This window comes from Colias philodice, chromosome 3 (genome assembly GCF_061535455.1).
Source record: "Colias philodice isolate Cphi_HAF_F1 chromosome 3, ilColPhil1 Martin Lab GWU primary, whole genome shotgun sequence".
NCBI classification, from domain to species: domain Eukaryota; kingdom Metazoa; phylum Arthropoda; class Insecta; order Lepidoptera; family Pieridae; genus Colias; species Colias philodice.
Window position 1 is genome coordinate 8782136 of NC_143088.1, and position 18629 is coordinate 8800764.

An 18629-nucleotide genomic window follows, 5' to 3' on the forward strand; every position below is an offset into this window, starting at 1 on the left:
TCTTTTATGTTTGTGACTGGTGTACGTTTGAAACCAGGCGGTGACACGAGTTGTATACTTTTATATTATTCATATTATATGGTCATACTAATTGTTGTAGGATGAACCACCTTCACGAAAACACAAAAACATTTAAAATATCTTACAAGAATCCCACGAATTTGTTCAAATTCACTGGAATTAAAGAAAACGTGAAATAAACTTCCTCGTTACAAATAACTAATGCATAGTTATAAAAATACGTAAATAATATGTTTAAGTATAACATTTGCCTATAGTAATATGAATTCATTCAAATTATTATAATCGTACATAGAGAATTCTGCTCTATAAGCACATAATATTTAAAAACATATTTTTTTAAAAGCATTTAATTGCAAACATTTTGTGAAAGGATTCACTTTGGTGAAACACTGCCCCTCTTGACCTATAAAAATATGTAGCCCACGAGACACTTCGTAAAATGCCCGCATTCCTACATTTTCGTAACTTATTTTGATTTAATTTTTTCTTAGCTATTAACTTGTTTGGAAAACTTACCTAGATTTAACTAAATATCGCATATCAATTTTCGTAGCAAAAAAAGATCGAGTTGGACAACTTAATGTTACAGAAAATATCATAAAATAGTAGGTACGGCAAATTGTTATTTTTAATCGTAATAGGTACAATATGGAGTATGGATTAGTGCTTAATGATAATTCAATTAAATAGACCGATTTGGATAATTTTTTTTTATTATATTCCTTGAAGTAAGTACGAGGATGGTTCTTATGTAGAGAAAACGTAAATACTAAATATGTACCACAGGCGAAGCCGGGGTGGCCACAGTAGGGGTGGCCGTGGACCGCTGGTATTATATAATAAAACCGGCCAAGTGCGAGTCGGGCTCGCGCACAAAGGGTTCCGTAGCAGCAAATATAATAAATTACAGTTAAATCAACCTATCTCAAAAACTATAAGAGATACTTTGATCAAACCAAAAATCGTTGAAAGAGTTAATTAGCATGCATCACCTCTATTTTTTTTAGAATTTTATACCCCGTAGTTATAAAAATAGAGGGGGGGGGACATACTTTTTACGACTTTGAGAGCTGATATCTCAAAAACCGTTCACTTTAAGAAAAATGTTTTTTAGAAAACTTTATATCATTTTAAAAGACCTTTCCATTGATACCCCACACGGGTATGTACATCGAAAAAAAAAATTTCATCCCTCAGTTACATGTATGGGGGGGGGGCCCCACCCCCAATTCTTTTTTTTACTATTTAGTGTCATATTTTTGTAGCGGTTCATACAACACATATTCCCATCAAATTTCATCACTGTAGTACTTATAGTTTCCGAGTAAATCGGCTGTGACAGACGGACAGACGGACAGACGGACAGACGGACATGACGAAACTATAAGGGTTCCGTTTTTGCCATTTTGGCTACGGAACCCTAAAAATGAATGAATAAAATGTATGTATGTCATTTATAGAGTGACTATATTTATAGAGTGCGTGAGCCCACGAAATTTTCTATTACTTGGTAAGCCATATTTCGATAGACTACCACAAGCGGAGCCGGAGTGCACCACTAGCAATTTATAATGTTTGCATAGATAGAGAAATCAAAGCGACGTTATATTTGAAAAAAAAAATCGGTTACGATAAAAGTTCATTCAAAATTACTTATTCCATAGAAATGGCATACCTACTTAATAGTCATTTAATAATACGGTACTAATGTTTTTATCTAACATTAATTAAACATGTTTTTATCAAGAGTAACGTAAAAAAACTTAAAAATTATATCTACACTATTATCGAATGATATATCACAATAAATAAGATTATACGCACGTGCATAATTTATTTTGCACAAATTACGCAATTAGGTAATAATTATAAGTAATTATTAATTCCATGAAACAATGAGTTCATTTATTCCCTCTTGCATTTATTGCAAGTGCATTATGTTCCGTTTTCCCTTCTATCCTTAAGAGGTCCCAATTTTAAGAAATTCATTTCGCATCATTCATCAAAATTATTATAATTTGTCTTTTTTGTACTTACCAATTAAATTATAGTTAGGTAATTGCGTAAACCTATAACTGAACCAATGTTAGATATTAATAGTAATCTTTCTGATGATATTATTCGATCTTTTTCACGATAAATTGTTGGACGAATTTTACCAATTTTTATTTAATGGCCAAGATGAATACATTATTCGCAAAAAATACACCAGAAATCGCTGTTTTGCATGCTCATTAAATGGTGAAATTTCAAACTCTTATATAGGGAATACCCAAGTCAAAATGCATAGGCAGGAAAATCCCTAACGTGTTCATTGCCATAAATGTAACGCCATTTTAAAGATAATCGTTTGTTATTTTTAATTAAAAATAATTAAAAAATCCGAAAAAATGTAGATCTAAGATGCTATAGAGCATAAAAGGATAGAAGGCCTAATCTGTAAAATCATGAAACGGATACATAATGGACTTAACACTTCATATCAATTAAAAATAATTCTACGAACATAACAATATGAACCTAATTCTAATTACCAGACAGTGAATTCGATATGCTTATCATTTACGAGGCTGATCTTAATTAGGCATCTACTTGTCCTCTAAAAAGAAATTCAATTCATTGATACCTACTTCGCCTGTAGCGTTTTCACTGATTGTTCAGATAAATGCAACTATAATAGTGAGAATAATGAACTTTCTATAAGTGAACGTAAATGTTCTAGATACAGGTTAGTATATCCAGGTTAGAAACACTTGTGATACATTTGATATAATAAAAACAATACTCTTAATTCTTATTTAGTTAGCCTTTCTTTTTATAGCTAATTTGTTTGAAAATCAAGATTATGTATATGCTTTGATTGCCATTACGATAACCACACAAGTAAAAATAAGGTTGGTAAGTATGTACCTCCAATACCCAGTGAATAACCTCATCTGTGAAAGGGCCGTTTAAATTAAAAATTATATTGTGGCGATTAGCCTTCGATTATAACTGAAAATGGCTTCTTTGAAAGTTTAAAAAATACAGGTTTATTGTTTTAAATTAATAGATACTGGTTAAGTAAGCTACTAGCAATATAAATAGTATCTAAAGTATGTATATTATTATATTTAGGCTAAACATTATTATTTTAGGTAATAGGTACCTACCTACTAACCAGATGGGTACGTATATTTTTAGATACGGAGAAAAATTACATCATTTATCAATATTGTTATTTAGTTAACCACAAATAATATAATTAAATTCTTTAACATCATGTCTTTAAATAATACATTTGTATTTATCGGAAACGAACAATAACAAGGAAAATATATTGTTATACTCGCCTCAAAGATTTTACACATGTTAAATCGTCACATATAGTCGGATAAGAGAACGATTTTCTCATATTATTCTAATATTAGTAGTTAATTTTCCGGTGTTTACAATTTCTTATCTGGGTTCTGTTACAGCAATTATTTTCTACTGATTGACATTTTCTATTATTATCTTAGTATTATCTAAGTACTTAACTAGCCGTTCTAGTTATTATTTATCGCTTAGCTTTAAGGGATATTTTCTATTGACAGATTCTCCTAAACCAAGTAGGTATTGTATGTACATATTAATTATTATTCTTCCATAACTTCAGCACTCTAGTACGGTCTACAAGTCGACGGTCTAAGAGTCTCATGTGTTTTATGAAGGTTTTATGAGTAAACTTTTGAATAACTTCGTTTTTAAAATACTACTTGATGATAAGTTAGTAATTTGTATCTTGCAAACTGGCAACGCCTTCTGAGGCTGGTAATCGCTCGCTACCAGGCTAGTTCATTTGCCCCTCTTATTTTTTTTATAAAAAAACGAAAAAGAATACTTTCAGTTTCTCATGAACTGAAACTCAAATTTAACTTAACTGAAACTCAAATTTAACTTAACTTAACGTGTAAAAAAAATCATTGATTGTTCCAACATACAAATGTCTGACTTTGTAAATGCGGATCAAGTTCATTCTAAAAGATTGAAGATTAATTATACATATGTGTATATGGACCAGTCTTAGGCGAATTTATAACTCTTGGTACTTTTTTTAATGCTGGCCATACACCATACTTCCTATCGTCCAATCGGCATTATACACCTTAAAGTAAAACCATTAAGATTGATTGTGCTTTAACGTTTGCTTCTTTCAACCAGATTTTTGATAAACACATTTGAAGAGTTTTAACTTCTTCTTTGTATAGTACATATTGTGTATGTAATTGTTTTTTGTTATATCAAACTAGACATACTAGATACAACTATATACATAAGTCTCTATATACAGGGTGTCCCACTATTGGTATACTAAGCGCGAAGGGACTTTTGCATTTGCATAAGGGACAGTTTTGCATACACTGATCACGTAAAAAATACTTAAGTCTTAAACCATACTTTAACAACAAAATTAGATCAAAAAATGTTTGCTAAATTTTTCCTGAAAATCCATGTTTTCTTCTCTAGCTTCGCGCAGCCGGCATATACCGCTTCGCTAATGTGAGCATTTTGTCTATGAAAACATAATTTTAAACGATAGGTCATGTACTGGTAGCAAAGTTGGGCGGGTTGCTTGTCAGGGGGTACACATAGAGTTTTAAGAATTCAAACATTTGAGAAAAAAACTGAGTCTGGAATTTTATAAGTATGTTTTATGTACTCAGCGTATGCAAAACTATAACCTCCTTTGAGCTTAGTATACCAACAGTGGGACACCCTGTATATATATTACTTGAATATATTAATTTACGTACTCAGCGTATGCAAAACTAAAACCTCCTTTGAGCTTAGTATACTAACAGTGGGACACCCTGTATATATATTACTTGAATATATTAACTATGAAAGGAATACGATGAATAAAACACAACATATTAATACAAAACCTTTATTATGCACCATTAGATAAATTCAACTTTATTATGATTGTTTAACAGAATATTATGAACATACAACTAAACTATATTTCATAGTGATATTATGCAAAAAATTAAGACATTAAAAAATAGCGTTCGTGTAAAAGAGTATTACATAGTAATTCCACATTGTACTCAATGACATGGAATGTTTTACTTTTACTTTTTTATATCAAAAATTATAAATTCTAAGGCAGCTTGTGTATGCTAATTTTAAGAAATTAATAAACTCTTGCAGGACCAATCACAATAATTGAAAAAAATACTGATCAATTTTAAATTTCAACTGAAACAGTGGCTGCAATTTTCTGTAGATGTCGCTCCCTATTTAGGTAATTTGCTGACCTCGTACAAATATGCGGCGAATAGTTTTATCTGGAAAAAAATATTACCATTACTAAGTTTGAAAAGCGATCAATCCAATCATAATAATTAAACATATAATTAACTCAATAATATATAAATAAACTAGTTCTCGCGCATGTCAAAACTATTCTGAAATAATAGAACCTCGGTTCATAATTCAATTTCGATAAATGGATTCGTAATGTGTATTTATGTATGTGAGTATATTATATTCTTTTGACACTTGAATAAAACTTGGGGGGTTGGTCGTTGGCGCAAATTGGCCAACGAACACAGCCACCGGTGGCCAGCGACATTTCTGTAGCGAGTAGTCGCTACCGGCTACAAAATATATGAAAAGTGGCTGTTGTTGGCCACTAGTGGCTGTTGTTGGCCACTAGTGACTGTGGTCTTTGGCCCATTTGCGTCGAGAGTAAAATTCGTAATCCGCGGATATACATTTAATAAATTAATAATCGTCTCAGATCTTAAAGATCTCAGTTCTAATCCACTAACGACAATGGAACGACAAGACAATTCAAATTATAAAAATAATACATACGTTGTTTTCTTGTCCTTGATTTATAAGAGTATTTCATTTGAATCCTATTATTTCATTTTAATACTATTCAAATGCGTTTGATTTGTTAATTTATCTGGATTGCTTGTTATTTTATCGAACTTAAAATACTGGAGCGTCATTCACGTCAATCATGTTCGTTATAGTGTTTTTTTTACACGCTTTATATTAGCTTCACCTGTATGTTTGTAACCGACTGTATGTTTGTAACCGACTGTATGTTTGTAACCGACTGTATGTTTGTAACCGACTTCTTTGGGCGCGATTTTGACCCACTTTAAACGGCCAGATTTCGTTCAAACTTTGTAGATTTATTGAGGACCGATGACAATACAATAATTTGATAAAATTTTCTATTTTTTAGTTCGGTTTTCTAGGAAAAGCGTGTTTTTTAGTTTTTTTAAACTACATATTATTAATCTGTTATATGGTATTATATGTAAAAATTAAGTTATATTTAAGACACTATCGTGAGTTGTTCAATGTTCACGTCAATCGTATTCTTAATATTTATTTTATCCGTTAATCTAATTTAATAATATTTCGCTCTTCCGTTTATCAGGACGGGACCATTCTCACGCTTACTCTAAAAATCATATACCGAGGAAAACTTAAATTTGTAGACCGTATATTTGTTGGGCTAATTGTTGTTAAAAGTTGGAAAATTTTTAAGTTGAAAATATTTTTTAACGTTTTAGAAATGATAATAACATTATTGAAAGTTGTTTTCGATCACCTGGATTAACCACCAGCAACACAGGATCACCCCCACCACTCCACCCACTTTTATCTCTTTCTTATGTTAGTGAATATTCCTCTTCACTACATAGTATAAAACAAAGTCGCTTTCTCTGTCCCTTTGTATGCTTAAATCTTTGAAACTACGCAACGGATTTTGATGCGGTTTTTTTTAATAGATAGATTGATTCAAGAGGAAGGTTTTAGTATATAAATAAATAAACAATCCCACTCACCCCCTCGATATAGTTCCTCACGTTGAGCTTCTCGTTCTGCGAATGCGCCATATCGTCACCGGCGCCCATCGGCAGCAGCAGCACGTTCTTACCACTCGCCTCTTGGAGCGTGATTGTAACTGGGATTGAACCACCTTCACGTGACATGTCTGGGTCCGTCTGGAATTTGGAAATAAAGATTTCATCAATTTTTGTCTCTTTTTTTTGGTACGAAGTTCCTTATCGCGCGTTGCGAAAGGGACGGAAAAAATTAAGACGAAAAGTTGTAACGACACTTTTTGCTACAGTTGTAAGCGGCGTGCGCGTGTTTAAATTTCTGTCTCTCTCTCTAACTTAAAACTTCGTTCCATCCGGGCAAGAAGCTTATATCTAATACACTGGAGATTGCACTATGACCATTAACTTGTAACAAGAAAATATGACGTTGAATGACGCCTGTATGTTTTTTTATCTCTTTCACACCTAACTTGGCTTCTTGCATCCGGGTATCCCTTGACTCCCTTCAAAGCTTTTTCTTATCTGTAGAGAATCTACAGCTGATATTTTTTTTTTTACAGGGTCTAACTGGAGATAGTGCTGTAAGCCGAAATACGAGGTTCTAGTTGCTTAGTTCGGCTCCGGTTTTTGAATATTTTGTGTACATAAACATGAAATAAATGTTAAATACAGGCTGAAAGCGGACTTTATAAAAATAAAGATTGGAAAGTTTTTAAATAATGGAAAATCGATCACACTGCGGGATTCGAACCCGCGTCTATCGCCATGCTCGGGCAATGCCTATCTCGGCCACCCGTGATCCTGCCAGAGCAAACGAATATATTCCTAAGTACAGTAGACCCGCGGTATTCCGACAATCGTTTTGCAAGGCCTTGTCGAAGTATCGAATGTTTTTACGCAAGAGTATCTTGTAATTCGACAGATTACGGAAGTAATTATAAGATAAGATGTTATAGGTAGTTCTGTTTCAGAAGTAGTTACAAATCATGTTTCATTGTGTATTTTGGAATTAAAACAATATCTTCGAGTAGAGCACAATAGTGGTGGCACGTTAAATGATGATATACGTAAAAATTTACAAAAATAGGCATTCAGCATTTATAGACATGTCGGATTGAAGGGGGCGACGGATAGGCCAGGGGACTATGTAACGCGGGTCTACTGGTCTACCTGCGGCTTCGGCATGTGTCTAAGGGACACCCCGCGCCATCTTTTGAGATGATTCAACAGCCCTCTAAACCAATATAAAACATTATTTCGAAGATTACAATAACGATGGAACGCGGCCTTTGTTGAATTGGATATTAAGTTTTATACCATTCATGGTAATTTTATTATTAAAGGTTTTATATAACTAAGTAAATAAATGACAAATTTAAACTATAGTAGAGCCATTTTAATAGGCAACATTTGACAGTTCAACAAAATTCAACAACGTAACCTAGTAACGACAACATAGAATAACATGATATTTCGTTTTGTTAGAACTGCACATTTGCTTAACTTTTTTCAATTACGATTACATATTTATTATAATAATGACCGATATAAGTAATTTTAGGATTTGATTTTACTGATAAACCATTCTAAACATAATAAACAATTTCTGATTTAAAGAACTGACGTCGCTACAATTTTGTGTCAATAAACCTTTTTTCTTTTTAAATACCAGAGACGTTACTCTAAAAATCGAAATCAGACATCTAGAATCGAATGCATTGATTACTTGGGAATAAAAATTATGCTAAATTATTGACATGTGTTTCAAGTTCGATTGACAAATGTTTCAAGTCCGTATCGATTAATTCACTTTAATCGATGTTTTTATGCAGGTTACCACCCTATGAAGATAAAATGGATAGACGTCAAATGTTGCCTATTAAATTGGCTCCACTATAAATATAATCTTCTTCAAATAACGCTATAAACGTGTTAATGGAAGTTTCTTGAATAATATTCCCATTAACTTTAAAGTGAATGAACAAAGATTTAGATAAAAAGGAAATTAACCACAAGAAATTAAGTAATTATATTATTTATTCAGTATGTTAATGTCATATGGTCTAACACAAATTGAATATATTCCTATATCTATTGTAAATTGATAGCGGTCAATGACACGAACATGTGTTTTATCACGGGTAAAATTGTGCAATTATTTGCTTTATGATTCAGTTTAACGATCAAAACATACTGTTATACTATTAGTACGTACAAACAGAGACAAACATAACATTGTGGAATTTCTTAAAAATATTATATGTATATGTATTTTATTTTATTTATACAATAACAGATAAGGGTTTCATGAAATGAGTTTTCTTTTATATACTACTACTTTTGTATTTGAAATCAAAACGTTTCATCAACGATTTGCGAATACAAAGCCAACAATAAATAAACACAAACAGGACTGCAATTTCCCTAATAGAATCCGTATTTTATCTCTAAGAATGTTAAAACCCGTTTAAAACTAAGTGTTTTAAAAACATAAATCGCGATATTAACTTGTAATTAATTCCTAACATTTTTTACAATTCTTTTATTTTACTTTTAATAGTTATCCTTTTAATATTAAGTAAATCTTAAAAGTATAAGTTCTTTATTTTTATGTCAGAGCAAGCCAACCAGCAGGTGGGCAACTGATGTTAAGTGACCACCGCCCATAAAACTTGTAACACTAAAAGTTACATGTGCTTTGTCAGCCTTTTATGGACAAACTAGCAATGCCCTGCGGTTTCACCCGCATAGATAGCGATATCGTTACAGTGAAAAGTCTACTATAGGTCGGACTATAGGTTTAATTTTTAATCACATGAAAATCACCTTTACCCCGTCCCGCACTACGGCCTTTTTTTTTTGTTTTAGTGGGGAAATCTTTCATAGATACCCACGGACTCCGGGGCCCGTGGGTTATGTCGGATTCCTACCGACCAAAACCCCACTGTGTTCCGTCAAGACGCATATTTAATTGGTAGAATTCCTCCGTGACCCCCGCACTACGGCCTGCTCGAACAGTATACCTACTATTTTCTGTAGATTGACACTTTTAAAAATTCGTTATATCTTTTGAATGGAATATCCAATTCTTTTCATTTAAAAAGTATTTTGCTGGTATTGAAACAGTCTATAATAAAACATCATTTAATGGGATAAGGATTAATATATATATGTATGGATAACATGGTTTGATTACTGTCGGCACTTCTATTTACTTTGAAAACGTAAAAAAGTTGTTGTAGTAACATAACTACTGAAGATGGACATATGGTATCGCGGACTTTCTTGTAGATATTGATCCATTCTATAATACCGTAGAACATTTTTTTGTTCTATCTTCAATAGATTCCGCAGCGCACGCGATGACAGAAGTTTTATTGAGGATTTTTTTACACCTTGGGTTACATTATTGCATTTTTGGTAAGGATCTCTATTTTTTTTGAAAATGCAATATAGCCTATGTTGCTCAGTAAAGATGCAGCTTTCTAATGGTGAAAGAATTTTTGAAATCGGTCCAGTAGTTTATGCGTGAAAACGATACATACATACATACATACATACATACTTACAAACTTTTCCTCTTTATAATATTAGTATAGATAAGCTCTTTTCTTGATGGCCCCATTTTCTTGAATTGTAAGTAAAATTATCGGATAATATTAATATTATTCTATACATTTTTTTTAAGTGGAGAAATCCGTGGATTATGTCGGATTCTTACCGACTTAATGATGGGGCCGCGGGTATTGGTTCGAATTGTTCCGCGACAATATTATTATTGTATACCTGGTAAATCATCTTAGTGGCTCTAGCGGCTGCCTGGTAGTGCGGGTGGTCGGGGTTCTCGGTCCACGCGCGGCCGCTCTGCGCCCAGATGCGCATCTTGTTCGGCGATCCGTGCTCTGCCCACTGTGGAGGTTAAAAAAGGGAGAAAATATATTTAATTTATTACAAAAAATTGGTTGTCTGTAAAGTCGGTTTACTGACGATAGTTGAACGTGACAACGTCCGATTGTGCTTCTTTGTCGCTCGTTCCGCGCTCTCGCTTGCACATGATCTGCCAAAACAAACTATTCAAAACAATTTCAGAGTGAAAAGAGCAAATATATGCGTAGGTCTACATCCATACTCAATGCAAATTAATAAAACATCAAGCTATTCTAGCTAGCTAGCTAGCTATGCTAAGCATCTAGCTATTGACATCTTACAACATTCAAATACGCACCTTTTTATCAACATAGTCAAATACGAGTTGTTCAATTTCCTTCGGCTCTTGGTTGGGGACTAGACGAATGGAGAATTTTCCAATCACCTTTCCGGGAATCACGGTTTTTGCTCCCGGTTGAAAAGCGGCACCTATATCGAATATTCCAGAATTAATTACACTTATTATTCATTACAATTTGTAGTAAAAAGATAAAATAAATCAAACACTACATTATGTTATTTAAAAGGATATTAATATACTTAGTATATCAATTACGACACAGTTATAATAAGCTATCATATGTTTTTTTACAACTGAATGTTTTCAGACATCAGTTATAAAAATAAGGTAACCATTTATAAATTGGTAATGCTAAATGATTAAAGAAACAGTTATGTAAGCTTATTTTTATTTGAATCGATTAATTATAAAAAAAATATAGATATATACAAAAAAAATTTCACACATTTTATTTTATTAATTAATTAGCTTAAATAGCATAAATCCAAATACGAATACTAACTTTTACGTATTCATTTACGCACAAAAACATCTTAAACGGCTTACACTTGACGCTTTTTGCGAGTAAACAAAAACATTGATAAATTGATATAATGAGTTGATGATTTAAAATTGATATGTCCATGAAGTTATAATGTACTAGCAATACACGCAATTTCGTCTGCTTTTAAAAGGAATAGTTTTGAGACATTTTTGGTGCTTCACCTTTATTTATCGTATTATTATGTTATAGTCTTATAACTTTGCTAAAAAGACAAAAAATGTAGCATCTTCTGAGACTAAACGCATTTAACTGAAAAAAACAAACCTATTCAGCTTCATAATTACATTAGTATAGATACACCAAAATTACTGTATAATCATACTGTTTATGTCAACGGTTTATATACTACTATTTGCAAACTTGTGTTTTGTATTATTTATTGTACTGAAATAATTTGTATTAATTGTATAAATAGTATTGAATATATTTGTTACTAAAGGTGCATTTACATCAAACGAACATAGAGCTAGAGCAAGAGCACTCTTTCGTAATCTTTTAGTTTTATTGTAAACGTAAACTCGTATTCAGTGTTAAGTATTAGAACATTGCGTAGAATCTTTTCGAACGCAATAAGAACAACGAAAGAATGTTCAACGCCTGGTTAATTTAAAAGAGTCAATTTCTTTCATAGTGGGGTTAGAATGAGCATTTGCTCGTTTGATGTAAATGCTCTGTAATTTTTTATTTTTTTTTTAATTTAGATAGGGAAGCGTTCGACCACAATCTTGACTGATGGAAAGCTAAGATGTGGCCTAAAATGCGCTTCCCTAGTTGGTACCCTTTCACTCTACACTTAAAGACCCTTAAATATGCGAACCTTCAATGCCGTGAAGAGATAGGCTCGGGTACCTCCACCTGTGCATCAGAAGCTGTTCCTTTACACCATTGTGCGCTAATTTGTGGGCCGCGATCGATTGCCTGTAAAAATATTTTACATTTTTATCTAAGTAAATATTTAAATTGACGAGTTCAGCATTAATTTAGTTTTAGGATAAGCTCGATAATATTTTTGGCGACAAATCGTAATAGGTATACTCCTAGGAATAAAAAGAATGTAACAAATATTCTAAATCAAATGGAATTACATACTTATTTCATTTGATTTGGAATAATCCATGTTATCAAGACATATTTTTTTTAATTAAGTAAGTATTGTCTCAAGATGTCTAAATTACTTTTATTTTTTATTAAAACTCCATTTTAAAAGTACAACAGGCAGCTTATCAACAGAAAGTACATTCACTGATAATGTAATCACACAGAGTCCTTATATGTTGCATAATTTAATGTCAATTACATTATTATCAACATGTTAACATTCATTTATTAATACATTGATAAGTATGTTGCTCAAATATCAAATTGTTAGTATGAATTATCCTGAAAGTGTACCACCAATTTACATAACTTACAACAAACAATAACATTTTAAAAGTGATCTACACTTAAAATTATTTTAAATATAGCATTAAATTTAAATATCCCCCGACCCAATGTGTTGTGAGCCTTCGCTTCTATCTTGAATTTAATATTGTGTGAAGTATTTTACTAGTGCAATTGTATTGTACTATGTACTTATTTACTCTTTGATATTGCGGGAGTTGTGAAATAAGGAAGTAAGCTCAGGGGACCAGATCCCCTCATCAACCACAAAATAAAAGAGCTCATGATATTCAACGACTGAACAAATTTTGATAAAAAATTATCTATGACACAAAAAATAAAAGAAAATCGGTGCATCCGTTTGGGAGCTATCATACCAGAGGCATAGTCAGACGCGTTTTAAATTATAAAGCCCCTCGCTTTTAGCGTTATTTTATTTAATGTTAATCTGCCGTTAACCACAAGAATTTTACGACATCCGCAAAGTGCCATTATTTTATGGGATTATCCGAGTGTTCGTTTTAAAACCACATTTATTTTTAATTCTATATTAACATCTTCGCATGGCTAATAGCTATCCTAGAATATAAATACTTATAGAAAAGATCAAATATATTTTTTCATCCATCATCTATAGAAAAAACATGGCTTTAATTTCATTTATTACTAGCGGTCCGCCCCGGCTTCGCCCGTGGTACATATTTCGAAATAAAAGGTAGCCTATGTTCTTTCTCAGGGTCTAAAGATTATCTGTGCCAAATTTCATCAAAATCGGTCCAGTAGTTTATGCGTGAAAACCATACATACATACATACATACAAACCTTTCCTCTTTATAATCTTATATATAAAATTCTCGTGTCACAATGTTAGTCTGCATACTCCTCCGAAACGGGTGGACCGATTCTCATGAAATTTTCTGTGCATATCGGGTAAGTCTGAGAATCGGCCAACATCTATTTTTCATACGTACCACGGGCGAAGCCGGGGCGGACCGCTAGTATTAGTATAGTATTATCATTTATTATGAGTTATTACTTAAATGGTATAAATGACAAAAAAAAACACTAATGCGCGTTGAAATTAAAAACAACATATTAACTGCGATTTAAAACAATTTTGGTTTTGTATAAATATAAAGCACTTTCCGCATACAGTTTCGAGAAATAAATTTAGAAATTATTTTGCCCTAAGCAGTACTTGGAAAATAATGGTTTGCCATCAATAACTTTTAAAACATATGATTAAAGTACAATAAATTGTATAAAAAAGAAATATAACAGGTGAACGCACACATTCGATAAGAACTCGTCGAACGAAACGAACTTTAGAATTCTTTACATAAAATCTTGAAACCTCGCACATTTGCCCGCGAACCTGCTAGAAAATTAGAACCCCAAAATGCTAGATTAATTTGGATGACGTCATCACATTCGGCGCCGCTGGTGAATTTTCAACCGACTTCAATAAATGGAGGAGGTCCACAGTATCGTTTTTTTTTTTTTTTAGTTTATTGGCCCTAACTTTGGCCTGAGTGAACTGATTTTAAAGATTGTTTTATTTTAAACCTGATCGATCCTATTTATCTGCTATTTTACTAGGGATGTATTCAGTATAACAAAGAACAATGACATACCTGTAAGCTTCAGGGTCAAAATCGATAGTATCATATAACTTCTTTTCATTTTCCGTTAAGGGCGCTACAGAGTCATAAACACCTGTAACTTGAATCTTTCCATTCTTATCCACTAGTGTGTTCATCAAGTAAATCAAGTCCGTCATTGCTGCAAAATAACACAATAAAAATACATAAAATGGAAATGAAAATAATTATTTATATTAAAACAATGTTACATTCGTTTTTGGATTTTATATGATTTGATTTTAAAAGAGCAACTATGGAGTTTCTTGCTGGTTCTTCTTCATAGATACTGCTTTCCGAATCGGTGGTAAATGGTAAGAATATGTTATGACAATTCAAAAGTGCTTCTAGAAGAAGTCTATTAATAATGATAATATGAATGAATAAATGTTTGAATTTTGTGTTTTTTTTATCTGGCTGCGTTGTACAGCAAATCAAAAATAGTTATAAACTTTTAATTAAACATCCTGTTTATTATTAACGTTTATATTACATAAATATAAAAGCAAGCAGTTTACCATGACAACAAATATTCAAAAAACATTAAACAACATAGGCATGTTAACGGTTAAATGGAATAACTACATTCAATTAGTGTGAATAATAATTTATAATAACTAGTAAGTATAACTTTATTATAACTATTTGCTATTATTTTTAAGTTTTTATTTATTTGCAGTTAATCTTTCAACTAGTCTATTGAGTCTATTAAGGAAAATCAATCATGATAAAGGTAACAAAGAGAAAGAATTTTATTCATTTAAATATAAAGAAGATATATTATGAAAAAAGGTAACAGAGATAGAATTTTATATTCAAAAAATATACCACCATAAGTTTACCTTCATGCACAGTTCCACCATAGACACCGCTATGTAAATCCATTTTCGCACACTCTACCTCTAAGAAGTAATAGCTGATTCCTCTCAACCCATATGTAATGCATGGTTTAGTTGTTCCTAGCCAGTAGTTATCGGAAATGCAAACATAGTCAACTGTATCAAAGAACCCTTCAGGCTTCAATTTTGTCATTAGAAGCTCATCCAATCCTTCCGAACCAGACTCTTCCATGCATTCAAAGATAAATTTCAGATTTACTGGCAGCTGTAAAAAATAGCTTTATTTATCTAAGGGCAGATTTTTCAATGCTCGGTTAAAACTTATCCGTCCAATAAAGTATTACACAATAATATTAAAATGTCACGTAAACTGTCAAATATGGACAATTGGAATACGTTTATAAAATGGTAGTTTTATACATTATTCGACGAATAAGTTTTATCCAAGGATTGAAAAATCAGCCCTAAGCCTAATATATGATTTATAATGCCAGAGATATGTAAGTGAAAATAGTACTATAATAGTAGTGAGTTTTTAATTTTTATTGTGGAATGAAAATTTTTGAATGAATTTTTTGCTAATCTGGCAAACCATAGATCATCATCATCATCCGATAAAAATACCTTATATTAATTTTCATTAAGAGCCGATTTTTCAATGCTTGGATAAAACTTATCCGTCCAATAAAGTATTACACAAAAATATTAAAATGTCAAATACGGGCAATTAGAATATATTTTAAAATGGTAGTTTTATACATTATTTGACGAATAAGTTTTATGCAAGCATTGAAAAATCGGCCCTAAAATGTACATAAGCAAAACTTGAATCAAACATTTTTATAATGCTTGATAAGTGTTTTGTGCTTTTAAAAATGTTTTTTTTTATTATGTTTGTGGTTGATATTTCAATTTTCAACCCAAGAAATCCTCCTGAATAGCCACACCATTTATGTATTACTAGCTGCTCCGCGCGGTTTCACCCCCGTGGCTCCACTCCTGTTGGCCGTAGCGTGATGATTAATAGCCTATAACCTTCCTCGATAATTGGGCTATCTAACACCGAAAGAATTTTTCAAATCGGACCAGTAGTTCCTGAGATTAGCGCGTTAAAACAAACAAACTCTTCAGCTTTATAATATTAGTATAGATAATTCAATCATACATTTAACAATGCATCATAATTCTAGATTTTAATTACATGAACAGAGATAAAAACAATAATAATATAATATCCACAAATGGTAACAATTTGTTATCATTAAATAATGATAGTCTTGATAATGGTACAAAAATTTGTAATGAATTTATTGTTATCTTATTATCATAGAATATTTTTTATCAATTTGCTTCTTGACTTATTTTTTGCATATTATTACATTACTCTTCATCACTGTTATATGAATTTGTTTACTTGTACTGAAAGCTTTCTAGTAGTAATTACTAATTAGTATCACTACATAGTATAAAACAAAGTCGCTTTCTCTGTCCCTATATCCCTTTGTATGCTTAAATCTTTAAAATTACGCAACGGATTTTGATGCGGTTTTTGTAATAGATAGAGTGATTCAAGAGGAAGGTTTATAAGCTAGTTAATGAAAAAACTTTTACACAAAATATTGAAATAAAATAGTTACCTCTTCACCAACACCCTTGTAAGCATTAATGGCATGAAGCCATCCCAACACTGGTCCCTTGTCATCAGTTGAACCTCTACCATACAGTTTGTCATTACGCTCAACTAGTTCAAAGGGCTCTGACTCCCAGCCATCAGACTTTAAAGCTGGTTGTACATCCAAATGCCCGTAAATACAGATGGTGTTCTTCTTGAGGTCCTAGTAATATAACATTTCATTAGAGCACACTATGTTTATGCTAAATTAAGTGTTTCTTACACATTATATTAATCCATCCAATCTAATTTTCAGTTTGTCTATAAAAAGGGGATTTTTAGTAGGTGTGGATTTCATTTGATTTGATTTTTTTATATTTTTATTTTTACAGTGCTTGAATTAAATAAATTATTGTAGGTACTTCATAAATTACAAAGGACCTGAATGTCATACTTTTAAAAGAAATGTGTTCCCAATTTATTACAATTTTAAAAATTCATAATTAAATGTTTTTTGTATGAAATAAATAAAAACTTACATTGCCCAAAGTACCAATCAGGACAGGAGGCAATTTAACTTCCTTTCCATCAATTGTTTGATATCCAACGTCTCGCAGTTCGGTACTCGCTCCAACCTCCTTCAATTTTTCCCTTGTCCAATTAACCATTCGAACACAGTCATCGCGGTATTTTACATCACATGATACAGACGGAATTGCTACAGCTTCTTTTAAAAGGTTCTTATAAGAATCAACATTCTGGTCAACATACTTAAAAATCTGTGGTAATACTTTCTCTGAAGGCATTTTCTTGGTTACCTCCTGATGAGTTACTGAATAAAATTTATAATAGGGGCGTAATTTATAAGTCAATACGGGGCGCCTTTTCACCGGCAAATTCGAAACTGTACAACAAACACGCAGCACTTGGCGTAATATAGAAGACATTGCATTATTTTACATTCCTGTCACTAGTGATGGGAAATCAATAACCGAATACGGAATAACGTCGATCGTGAAACGTGATAATATTAGAACCTATAATCTATAATCTTTGTGCTTTTTTTATTTTTAGACGTAGGCAAAAATTATTTTTAATCCGGACACAGTGACCTATTTAAGTACCTATTAGGTTTAAAAAATTTATTATTTCATTACCGCGTTCAAATTTTTGAGATTGTAGGTGTTTTATTGGTAAGTTTAATAATTACTAGATTAGTACAAGGGATAGAAAAGTATCCATAACATTTATATCATATTATATTTTACCACAGTATTTTACTCTTTGATTTATATTCAAATCCACTTATCCTTTAGGTACCTAATTTATAAGTAAGTAACGTATTTAATTACATTTATTCATCACTTATTTCATTCCTCGATTTTTAAAATTGTTTTTTCTCTTATTTTTATTTTATTAACAACATTAATGTATTGGATTACGACTTTCGATACATTATCGCAACTCCCAAATTACAAGTTTAATTAAAAAAAAATGTTATCATGTAATTTAAAGAGTTTATTTG

At 31.8% G+C, this 18629-nt stretch overlaps 1 protein-coding gene across 1 annotated transcript; it reads right to left on the reverse strand.

Annotated features, from left to right (window-relative positions):
- Positions 1 to 4919: 4919 nt before the first annotated feature.
- Positions 4920 to 18067, reverse strand: Cndp2 (Cytosolic non-specific dipeptidase 2). Its single transcript, XM_089714654.1, has 9 exons — positions 17644 to 18067; positions 17130 to 17327; positions 15496 to 15757; positions 14648 to 14795; positions 12447 to 12547; positions 11083 to 11213; positions 10644 to 10766; positions 6861 to 7019; positions 4920 to 5336 (listed from the first exon to the last, which is right to left on the reverse strand). The coding sequence occupies exons 1-9, from the start codon at positions 18049 to 18051 to the stop codon at positions 5286 to 5288; spliced, it is 1581 nt and encodes a 526-aa protein (XP_089570780.1). The 5' UTR covers positions 18052 to 18067; the 3' UTR covers positions 4920 to 5285.
- Between the last annotated feature and the right edge of the window lie 562 nt (positions 18068 to 18629).